Source organism: Arvicola amphibius, chromosome 15 (genome assembly GCF_903992535.2).
Source record: "Arvicola amphibius chromosome 15, mArvAmp1.2, whole genome shotgun sequence".
NCBI classification, from domain to species: Eukaryota; Metazoa; Chordata; class Mammalia; order Rodentia; family Cricetidae; genus Arvicola; species Arvicola amphibius.
In genome coordinates this window covers 51801006-51813024 of record NC_052061.1, presented here as the reverse complement: position 1 = coordinate 51813024, position 12019 = coordinate 51801006, and the positions used below count along the sequence as shown (strand labels likewise).

General features: G+C 49.0%; 1 protein-coding gene across 2 annotated transcripts in view; it reads right to left on the bottom strand.

The window, feature by feature from the left end:
- Positions 1-3482: 3482 nt before the first annotated feature.
- Positions 3483-12019, bottom strand: part of Map3k21 (mitogen-activated protein kinase kinase kinase 21) — a 31175-nt gene continuing 22638 nt past the window's right edge. The window contains exons 5-11 of one of the 2 annotated variants that reach the window (XM_038312894.1): positions 11247-11487; positions 9718-9840; positions 8370-8520; positions 7340-7437; positions 5890-6633; positions 5686-5737; positions 4002-4282 (exon numbers count right to left, since the gene is read on the bottom strand). In XM_038312894.1, coding sequence (XP_038168822.1) covers positions 4150-4282; positions 5686-5737; positions 5890-6633; positions 7340-7437; positions 8370-8520; positions 9718-9840; positions 11247-11487 — 1542 coding nt within the window. In that variant the 3' untranslated portion in view covers positions 4002-4149. Of the gene's footprint in view, positions 4283-5685; positions 5738-5889; positions 6634-7339; positions 7438-8369; positions 8521-9717; positions 9841-11246; positions 11488-12019 lie in introns of both variants that reach the window. The other variant, XM_038312893.1, reaches the window with a different exon arrangement.

The window sequence follows — 12019 nt, the reverse complement described above, 5'->3', positions numbered from 1 at the left end:
AAGATGGGTGGAGGGCCTTAGGAGGGTGTAAAGCTGGCATTTTAGCTAAGCAACTTGGGGCCCGGTGAAAACAAAAGTGGGTGTGCCCCCACAGGAAGTGAGTGTGCCCCCATCGGAAGTGAGTGTGCCCCCACAGGAAGTGAGTGTGCCCCCCACCGGAAGTGAGTGTGCCCCCGCCGGAAGTGAGTGTGCCCCCACCGGAAGTGAGTGTGCCCCCACAGGAAGTGAGTGTGCCCCCATCGGAAGTGAGTGTGCCCCCACCGGAAGTGAGTGTGCCCCCACCGGAAGTGGGTGTGCCCCCACCCCCCACTCGAAGTGGATTAGTTACTGTGATAAAATACCATGACCAAAAGCAACTTGGGAGAGAAGAGTCTGTTTGGGTCACATCCTAGTCACAGTCTGTCATGGCGGGAAGTCAAGGCAGGGACTCAAACAGGAACCTGGAGGCAGGAACTGAAGCAGAGGCCACAGAGGGGTGCTGCTTACTGGGTCTCCAGGGCTTGCTCAGCCTGCTTTCCTGCTTTCTTGTAACACCCAGGACTACCTGGATACAGTGAGCCGGGTTTTCTCACATCAATCATTAATCCGGAAAATGCGTCACAAGCTTTGCTTACAGGAAATATGATGGAGACATCTCCTTCCTTTGAATCGAGACTCCTCTCCCCAGGCGACTTAGGGTTATATCATGTTAACAAAATACTAGCTGACCAAGACTGATTCGGAAGCTGTTGATGACGACGGAGCATTAGAATCAAGACGGCCGTACATGAAGGAGGCACTGCACGTGTAATTTGCTACTTTTTTAAAATTTTAATACATGTGCCACACACGTATGCACAAAGGTGTGTGTGCACAGGCATGTGTGTATGTGCACACACACGGAAACCAGAAGTGATCTTTGAGTGTTAATCCTCAGGAGCCACCTGCCTTGTTTTTTGACAATGGTCTCTCATTGGCCTGGAGCTTGCTAGACTAGCTGGCCAGGGAGCCCCAGGGACTGGCCTCGCTCCCCCCTCCCCATGGGACCACAAGTGACCACCATGACTTGCTGTTTTGCGAGAGTCTTGGGGGTGGAACTCACGTCTCCACATTTATGCAGCAAGCATTCATCTCCTTCATGGCTTCCTCGCTGAATACAAAGCAAACCACTGCAACCACTTAGGAGTAGATCAAAGCCACGATGCCAGCAGACAAGCTATAAAAGGTTTATTAAAAAATAGACAACACATGTAAATATTTCTGTCAGCCACAGGCTTCTGAATATAGCATATCAGGCCCCAGCTGTTACTTTCTGCAGTGGAAGGGGAAAGCTCAATATGGGTTAACAGGAGCCAGATTAAGTGATCTTCCAGTTCGCCGAGGTCTATAGAAAATGAACAGTCAGGTTCTGCTAGGTGTGTGGCGTGAACAGACAACCAGAAGTGTGCCGGGATCTCAGTGAAGGCAATCCTCAGCAATCGAGGGTCAGATTGGCTTCTTATATTGAAATTGTTGTTTTTAGCATGGCTTCATTTCTAAGTTCATCAGAGTTGAGCCAAAGGAAGAGGCTGGAACCCTGAGCGAGAGGGACCTAATGGATAGACAAACGTGTCCAGCACGTCCAGTTCTATTACCTCCATTATGCACACACACTCCGTGGAACACTGCGACAGGAGCAAAGCTAAGCACACCATGTCTATATTTTCCTTCCACGCACTGGGTATTTGGGGCATTTCATTTACTTCTTGCTTCGCGTCAAATGATTGGTTGAAAGGAAGCTGCCAACCGGCTTATCCAACGTGACAAGTGTTGAGAGAACCACACCCCTATTACACCTTTAATAACAACCCAGGAGAAGCAGAATAGGAGAGCGGGGAGCAACACAGCCGGTCTGGTGAAAGCCTGAGATTTTGCCCCAAGCACCTGAAACCTTCTGCGGAGGGCCAGCAATGCAATCCTCCCCGCAGGTCACCTGCTGACAAACCTGTAGGTGCCTCAGATGCCATGAATCTGATTTCATTCCCTTCCAATGTCTACCATTATTTGAGAAACCAAGATAGAGCTTTAAATAAAACACCAAGGGTTATTTGGTAATTTCATTTCCTACCGAGTGTCACATTTTAAATATTTACTCTCTGTCTTGCAAGGTTCTGGTGACAGAAGAGGATTATATTAGTCACAGGACCCAGGCAAACACACCAAGCTCCTGAAGAGTCACCCAGTCTTAACATGCAGCGCTCTGTCCGTGAAACTGAAAGTTCATAAATAACGTGACGCTGTCTCCACTCCCATCCGCTATCCGAAGACACATTTTATAAGTGCTTCCAGAAGTCCCCGGTGTCTTTCTGCCATGCCTGTTTACCCCCACAGATGCTTGAGTTTACTCAGAGTTAAATGAAATGTGAAATGGCTCGGGGCAGAAATCCCCCAGTCCTGCCATCTCCTGTGCTGGCAGTGTTGGGAAAACTGCAGGCTCGGAGAAAAATAAAATTACACGACACGTATGTCCATAGCACATAGGCTCTTCAAACACAGCTAGCCACGGATTGTTTGTTTCGACACATATGTCCATAGCACATAGGCTCTTCAAACACAGCTAGCCACAGATCTTTTGCTTTTTAAGGACTACTACAGCATGAAGAAATTTCCCACCTCTGGCTCCTAATGGAGGAAGAGACATTTCTGCAGCGAAACCTACTAAGCAGTCCTGTGCAGGGCACAGAATGTGATAACGGCGGCCACATAGTAAAGCCTGGTCTCAAATGATGCGTGGCAATTACTGCTAAAGTCTGGATGTGAACCGTCCTCCGTGGGCTCACATCTGGTCCCCCGACAGCGCTGCTATTTGGGAAGTTATAGAAACGGGGGAAGAAGTTCAGTGAGGGTGTGTCTTTGGCTCCATCTTGCCCTGGTCTCTTCCTTTACCCCCCTTTCTCTGCTTCCTGTCCACTGTGTGAGCCACCTGACAGGTCCTCCTCAAAGTTGCACTGATCCCTCTGAAACCGTGAGCAAGATAAATAATTCCTCCCTTTATGTCATTTTAAGGGATTTGGTCACATGACGCAAAAGTAGCAATATAGTTATATTCAATAAAACCTTTAAAAAGTATTTTGACTTTTAATTGTGTGTGTGTGTGTGTGTGTGTGTGTGCATGTGCATGCAGGTGCCTGTGGAAGCCAGGAGAGGGCACTGGATGCCCTGGAAATGAAGTCACAGGCAGCTGTGAGCCACCTGACATGGACACTGGACACTGGGGACTGAATTTGGGTCCTCCAAAAAGAGCTCTATGCATGCTTAACTGTTGAGCCATCTCTCAAAGCCTCAGGAAAACTTTTATTAAGTTCCCTTCAGTAAAACCATGATGAGGATGTCCTGTGTAATTCAGGAGTCAACTGGGCGTATTCCACATCACAAGGCTACTATTTTCTCTGGGTAGTTTACATAGGACTCCGAATTAACTCCAATCCATGGAGAACCATTTTTCCCCTCTATAAATAAACAGCTTTACTTTTTAGCATCGCACTTTTATTGACAAGACACGAAACGGCTATTTCTGGCTTTTTGTTGTGCAAAACAAAGAAATCGACAGTGGAAACAAAAACCCAAAAGGAGAAGAAAATGAGGAAAAGGACGAAGGAAAGAGGCGAAGAGGGTTGGTCACTGTTGTACAGCCTTGTGGCTGTGGGCAGAACGTGGGTGAGAATGAAGCACAGAAGCTGGCCACAGTGACCTCGCCTCAGCTGACTGAACCTCTGTGTATGTCAAGGCACTGGGTTAACTAACATCCAGTGGACAGCCAACAGCAGCCACTGGTGCACCTCGGAGTCGGGGTCCAGCACTAGCACCATGGGCCACAAGTGTGACACACAGCACACAGTGCCTCTTCTCTGTGTCCACCTCAAATGGGGAATGCTGGGAGGGCAAAGGTACTAGGTCAGAAAGTCTTTCTCCAAGGCATAGATGGGCGGTGGGCATGCCACGCTCTTCACTCTACACAGGGGCACAGTACAGTCCCTGCTCTGGCCCTCCACATTGGCATCCAGCAAGGAAGGTGCCTTGCATCTGCTCCTCTCCTGGGCACTGAGGAGACAGGCAAGGCCTGGCACTGCACGCTCCATGTCACTGGCCCAGGCAGGTGGGGACGTTGTCCTCAGTGAAGCAGTATGTGGATTATGTGGCGGGGCAGGACGTGCCTGATGCTTGGCCAGCACACCTTGGGGTTGCCCAGGAGAGCCCTGGCTTGCCAGCTCGCTCTGAGGACCAGGCGAGGCAGAGTGTGGTAGTCCCGAATCTCCAGGGGCACCTGTGGGTGAAGAAGGACAGACGATGTGAGAAGGCAGACCCTGAAGTCACGGGTGAAGGGAAAGATGATGGCTATTCTGCTCGATGGTGGCGTTGCCTAGAGTTTCAACACGGCAATTACACAGCCACTGGGTTGCGCTTGGCTTAGTGAAAACATGCCGTTAGAACAGAGAGAGCAATTTCACTCTGAGCATTCCTCCATTCCTCCAGCCTTTTCACCCCTTCTCCCCCGTAGCTAGGACGTCAGGCATGAGCCACCATGTTCAGGTCATATAGCTTCTCCATAGGCAGAGTCTCAGGGGATACCTGTATGGCGTTAATGTAACTAATCACAGCAGTGCCTACACACTTGTCTCTACCACGCTCCTGCCCACAGGAGAGGTGACGTCAGGTTATTAGTAGACAAGCATGTTTAGTGATGTACCCAAGGCCACAGACAGGGAACCTGAACACAAACCTCTACACAGTTAACTGCGACATCACCATGACCTGTGTGTGTGCCACGCATGCATGCACACATACGCTCACACATATGTGTGTGCACATGCACACACCATAGACACACAAAGTCAACTCCAGACACGCCCACCTATTTTCAGAGACGGTCTCTCACCAACCTGGGATTTGCCGACTTGGCTAGCCTGGTTGGCCAGCAAACCTCAGGCATATCTGCCTGTCTCTCCCTGGGATTACAGGTCTGCACACCACGCCCAGGCTTTTGATGTGGGTTCTGGGGGTTGAATTCAGGGTCTGTTCCATGCAGAGCAAACATTTTACTCACTGAGCCATCTCCCCAGCCCCAGGGGCGGGGGATCCTCACAGGTGGCTAAGCTAAAACAAGTTCACAGGGACAGGCCCCAGTGTAGTTTGACTGTGGGCCCTAATAAGATCGAGACACACCCAGAAGAACCACCACGTCAGGACACAGGAAGAAGGGGTTAACAAACCCAGGGGAGAGGCCTAAAGAACACCCATCCCTGCCCGCACCTTCGGCACAGTGGGAAAGGGGCTCTAGTGTTTAAGCCTCTCCCTGCTGCAGCGTTGTTACACACCAGCAGCCAATCACGCAGAGGTGACAAGGTCCTCGGTCCCAACACAACCACAGCGTGTGACTGAGTCACGGTTAGCATTTGGGTTAGAGGGTTAGGAAGAGGGTTTGGAGTTCGGGTTTAGTGGCTAGGGTTAGGATTAATGTTTAAAATTAGAGGTTAGTAGTTAGGATTAGTGTTGAAGGCTACAGTCAAGTGTTTAGAGTTGGGGTGAGTGGTTTAGGGCTAGGGTTAGATGGCTGTGGTTCGGGACCGTGGTCAGCTCTTCCACTGTCTACTTGCTGGAATTTGGACCTAAGGACCCATCTCTGCCCCCAGAGTTTGGTCTGTCATTCGTCACATGTTTTGTACTTACACGACCTGATAATCTGAAGTTGATAGGTCCCAATCAAGCCTCTTCCCAGAATCTAAATTCCAGTGATATTAAAGTTATAACAATGAAGAATAGCACTCAAGATCCATTTGAACAATATTATTAATTGAAATCATTAGAAAAAGGAAAACACTCCTCTCCCCTCTATAACGCCATCTGCACGGTTGCCCAACTGCTGCCACCTACTTTGAGGTCGGAGAGGAGTTTCTTTGCATCCTATCCACGCATGATGGCGTCCCTTATCTCCTGCAGTGGCACAGGGTGGCAGGTTTCCCCCTATCTGCTCCAGAAGGGCAGGTGACATGCTTCTCAACACACCACAATCATTCTTAAGTCCTCGTTCAGGGATGAGTTCACAGCTGCTTTCTGGGGTGGTAGAACAGGGATCTGGAGTGAGCATCATGGGACCACAAGAGATCCGACTGCTTCCCAAAGATAGCGCCTCCTCATCAGTCTGCAGCAAACACTTTGTGGAGAGAGTCTTCGAGGAAAGGTTTGAGGCACTTGGCGGCAGGACAGAGGGGTCATCATTGGGTGCCCTGCCTGCAGTCAGTTGTCTGGTACTTGCTTGGCACCTGGAGACCCATGGAAGGGTGCCCTCTTGCTTCTTTTCCTCTTTAGGTAATGTTTTTTTGAGGGCCTGGGCTCCGTGTAGTTTCCTGACATCCACTCCCAAAGCCAGTGATGCCAGCAGCCCTCCACACTCACACAGAGCAGATTCTGTTTTCTTCCTCAGCAGGGGTGCACCCACATGGTTCACTGGGGAGCCTTTGGAGGGTCCCTCCTCCTGACTCTCAGCCTCTACTGGGTGCACTCTCTGGCTGTCTTTGCAAAGAGGTAGACCAACATAGGCCTGGCCAGGGAACTTCAATTGCTTTGGTTTTCTATGTTCTAATCCATCAGGGGCAAGTTTCAGTTCTTCACAAGATCCTAAACAAAGGTACAAACGTAAACATTACAGAACTGTTGCATAGCAAACACCACCATTTAAACTGTGTACAAACACACCAGAATCCACGAAGCATCAAGATATAAACAGAAGAATCACAATATACGACAGAAGCGTAAGATAAATGCACACGCACACACCCCTCCACCACACTAAACCAAAGCATGCAGAAGTCTTTCGGTGGAAGAACGCTTGCTTATTAAAAGGATCCCTCAGGTGGTGGGCACAGCGCCCAGCACACACTCAAGGCACACACCTCTAGATTTTCTCACGGCATGAAACACGTAAACACGTGTGTATAAAAGACCAGCTCTTTTTACTACCAACCATCCTTGAAGGTTTCAGTGGTTTTACCTCTTGAACTCAATTTACTGAATACAGACCCAGCTCACCCTTAGTCGGGCCAACTAGACTACGCTAAACTCACCTGGGCCATATGGCTAAGTGGGACACTGGTTTTCTGGTAAGATAAGAAGCTATGATCTTCATCTCCCCAAACATGTGGAGCCCATTTCCTTAGCGCCTTGAAGTCTGGATGCAAAACAATCTCTAGACTCAAGTCAAGCTCTAAAGAACCTGTTATCACTCCTCCAACCACCTTAAGAGCCACATGAGATGATCCAGAGCCCCCCCCCTCTTCCCCAGAGCAAACACCCCAACACACCCTGCTTCCTGAGACGCGGTTACCTGGCTGGTCCACAAACAATGAAGCCAATGGTGTGGTTTTCTGACTTTTTATTAAAAGAGACGACCAAGGACTGTTGCCATCTGACAGAGGCCTGACCCTACAAGAGAAACGTTTGTGTTCACATAGCGGAACTGCAAGGCCCTCAAATGCAATCTCTTTTTTTGGTATGTATGTGTGATGTGTATGTGTATGTGCACATACACATGGTTGCTTGTGTGTGGTGCGTGTATGTGTGTTTGTGTGTGTGTTCTGCTGCACCTGTGTGCACCTGCATCTAAAGGGCAGAAGTGGATATTGCAAGTCTTCCTCGATTGCTCTTTTTATCATATTGAGGCAGAGTCTCTCGCCCATTCTGGCTAGCATAGCAAGAGATCTGCAGTCTCTTCCTCTTGTGGGTCTAAGATTACAGGCAGATGCCATGCCTGCGGCTTTACGTGTGTGCTGGAGCTGAGCTCGCGTCCTCAGACTTGCTAGATAGTACTTTACCATGGAACGTCTAGCCCGGCAGCAATCTTCTTAGAGCTGCAAAGACAGTGCCTTTGTGCTTTTGAGTTCTGAAGATCTAACGAGGTACAAATATAACTTTAAAAAATATTTTAGATTTGTTTGTTTGTTTATATGTTTGAATATTTTGCCCAAACATATGCATGCAAGCCATATGCATGTTTGGTTCCCACAGTGGTCAGAAGAGAGCAATGGATCCCCTGGAACTAGAGTTAGGGCTGGTTGTGAGAGATCAAGTTGGTGCTGGGAATCAAACTCGGGTCTTCTGCAGGACTGAGCAATCTTTCCACCCTCATCATGAAATAATACATAAAGATGTCAAATTATTCATTGAAGTAACAATCATTGCATACAGTCAGTTCAACACACCACAGAGCACTAAGTTACTATCCAGATGTCTCTGCAAATCTAATCACTTCCCAAGAGGCAGAGGTATTAGCACTGCCATGCACAACAGCGCTACTACCCCAGGGTGTGCCACAAGCCCCTCTACACACACACACGCACACACACACACACACATACCGGTCTCGGCCCTCTGGTCTTTCTTTCCCTTGAATGGAGCTTGGTCCCCACGTACATCCTTTTTTCTTGAAATTCCTTTTCGCATCTTCGAAGTCTTCTTGTCGGAAGACCGCATTCCTTCCCCAGGTTTTATGGCTCTCATCCGAAGTCACTGCATGGACAATCCACTGTCACATACCATTTGACTAAAGCATTTAAGAATTCAGCCAGGTGCCTGGCACAGCAGTGAGAACAGCTCATTCACCCACCTTGGAAAAATACTCTTTGTGTTCGTGAAAAAAGAAAATAGCAGCAAGAAGATTAGGAAAAGACAATGCGCGGAAAGTTTAGAGACTGGGATCCGCAGAAGGTCACCAGCTAGTGTGGGAACCTGTGTCAAAGAGGGCAATAGATGAGGACCCACAGCTGAGGCTGGCCTCCCGCCTGCATACACTCTCCGTGGCACATGCGTGCAGACACTCGAACACACACACAGACACACATTGCACACACACACACTGTACACACACAGAGAGAGAGAGAGAGAGGAAATATTTCTTTTTTAATTACAAACCATACATTACTCTTTAAAACCGTGTGACTTTGTGTGTTGTGGTGCACACCTTTAATCCCAGCACGCAAGGAGGCAGAGGCAGGTGGATTTCTGTGAGTTCAAAGCAAGCCTGGTCTATAATAAATGTAAAATAAAAGTTTTTAGGACCTGTGAGGTTAGCCATGTGTGTACATGGAGGTGAAGTCTGTAAAGACAGACATCTAACTTTCATCCAGCCATTTGCCTTCTATAAACAGGGAAACAAAGTATCTTCTTTACATTGTGAGTACTTGAGGAATGCTCAAGTTCTTTACTATGTTGCTATGGGGTTAGAGCTGGGTCCCCCTGCGCCTAAGCAAGTGCTCTACCACTGAGCATCATGCCAGCCACTTCAGCAGAAGACAGGGATGCTGTCTGGTGGGCCAGTGACTTTGAGAGGACCTGGAGTCCTAGCTCTCGGCCCCCGCTGCACTGACACCACGTCACAAGAGCAAGAGAAACTAGCCTAGAAGCCAAGATCAACTTCTTTGTGTCTGTTATTTTGTTTCATGTTTTCCTTTCCTTCAGTGGGGGGAGGGTCTCCTGCTGCCCAGGCTGGCCTTGCACTAATTAGATAGCTAAGGCTATCCTTGGTTTTCTTCCTTCCACCTCCCAAGCACTAGGATTACAGCAGTGCGCCCCTGCACTCGGCCCCAAGGTCGACTTTTATATCCAAATCTCCAGGGCCACCTGTTTCCATCTACTTCTCCGCTGGTGCTGCTGTCAGAGCATGCCCCCTCAGTGTGACCACTGATGCAGAGAGAAGCAAACACTCACGCTGGATAGCTCGGAGGCGGGGCAGCATCAGGGGGCTGCTGGGCGGGCTGCAGAGTCGGCTGTCTGAGCTCCGGCGCTTGTCCAGGGTTGGGGAGGCCTGCACTGTGATCTTGTGCTGGAAATCTGAGAGAGAAAAAAGCAGCTTTTCAGGACTGCACTGTCACAAGCTACAGTGTCATCAGACAGCATCTCCCTCGGGCAGATTGGCTAATGTCTGAGCCCGTTCCTCAGCATGGCCCTGTGCCACGTCTCAAAGACTCAAGTCAACAGGTAATGACACATTATTCTGTTAGGCTCAAGGAGGCGTGCATTCATTGCTCTCTGTTCTTGACTGCGGATATGGCCGGCAGCTTCTAGTTCCTGCCTTGGGTTCCCTACAATGATGGACGGCAATGTGAGTCTTAACGCTGCCTCTGTCAGGACATTTTACTACAGAAACTTCAGGCTCTGTAATTTCATTTCTGCTAATGCTGTAAGGCCTGGGGAACAGGGCTAGAAAGTGGTAGAACAAGCATCCAAATCAAGTTGGCTAAATCTAGAACCCAGGGTGTGATTGTCTCTTCCATAAGACACATACACACACACACACACACACACACACACACACACACAGGAGGAGGCTCCAAATATAGGCCTTTCCCAATCCTATGCCAGAATTACGATATTTGGCTCCATCCTGTGGTCAGAAAAAGCTGCTGCATGCTAAATCCTTCGAGACTGAAGTCCTTACAGCAAGTAAATGCTCTTTGACTGAAATCTTTTATGAGGCTCAGGCAAGCAAATAAATGTGTCACTGAAATGTCCTTTTTATTTTTAGAAGGGAAAATTCCAAATCCAGGACTTTCTGGGAATCTGGCAAAAAAACAGCCAATTATATTAATAATTGAATAAACTCAAGTTATCAGCTGAGCAACGGCTGCCCACAGACATGAGGGGGTGCTGTTCCAACTTCCTGTCATTGAAGAGTGGGGTCAGCTGCAAAGAGCTCACACTTTCTTCTAATGTTGAATGGGTTCCATCTGAGTCCCGTTAGTCGCTTCCCTGCCCCAAGTTTAGGAATCATCAACATTAATGACAGCAGCAAACCCAGGACACGGCGCTTGTGACAGAAGAGGAGCTGTGAGTTCTGAGTTTTCAGTTCCCTTCTCCTTTTTACTCAGTCTGGGACCCTAGGCCACACAACAGTCACCCACAATTAAGGTGTGTCTCCCAGTTAATAGAGAAATTCTTCTACAGACGTGCCCAGGGTCTTGTCACTTAGGTGAGGATAGAGGCTGTCACATTGGCAGTCGGTACTAACCACCACCCCATCTGCCCATCCCTAGCACTCTGTGACGAGAGCCCAAACTTCAGGTGCAACAAGAGCACCCAACATCTATTTCGGATGTCAGCCACGAAACTCCCTACAGCAGCGTGTCAGCACCATGGTCGGCAGGCATCTGCACATTCGCTCATTCATTCATAAAATCACTCATTCACATTTTCAAATTTTAACCTCCTAGGCTTTCCCTAGTCCTGACGGCACAAACCTGAAGGCAGGCTGATGCGGTGGCCGTCTTTGAGCCTCAGCCGGCCTCTCCTGAACCTCCCCTTTCTCTTCTTCACGTGCGGGGCCTCCTGGCTCAGCTGGAAGATGAGGACGTTCAGCTCTCGCTCCAGCACGTCGATCTCACGCTCTGCGAGCTGCTGCTCCCGGCGTCTGAGCTCCAGCTCCTGGGATTTCTGCTGCAGGGCGGCTCGACTCAGCTCCTCCTCCCGGGACCGCAGCTCCTGCAAAGTCGGGTCCCAAAGGAGATCAACATGGGCTTCCTGCACTGCTCCCGGAGCCGGAGCCCTTCTCGGCAAGCTCACTTCGCCCAAGCTCACGTGAGCTGCCGGCTACCCAGGCTATCATCAGCCTAGGAGAACCAAACCCCAAAGCAGGCGCCCTCTCTTCTGTTAGTTCCGGGTAGGGAAAGGCCTCGCTCCCTTTCACACCTGAGTTTATTATTGTTGTATCCTCACCTCTAGCCTTTATGGGGGGCCTAACATCAGTGTTCTCAACCTATGGGTCGAGACCCCCACAGGGTTGCACATCAGCTTCCATGTATATCAGATATTTGCACTGCCATTCATAACGTTAACAAAATTACAGCTATGAAGCAACAAGATGATTTTATGATTGGGGTCAACACAATGTAACGAACTGTATTAAAGGGTCGCAGACTTAGGAAGGCTGAGAACCACTGAACTAACACATAAATCTTACATCAACACTCATCAACAAAGAACGCTGTGAATGACGTTAACTTATTTACGTTTC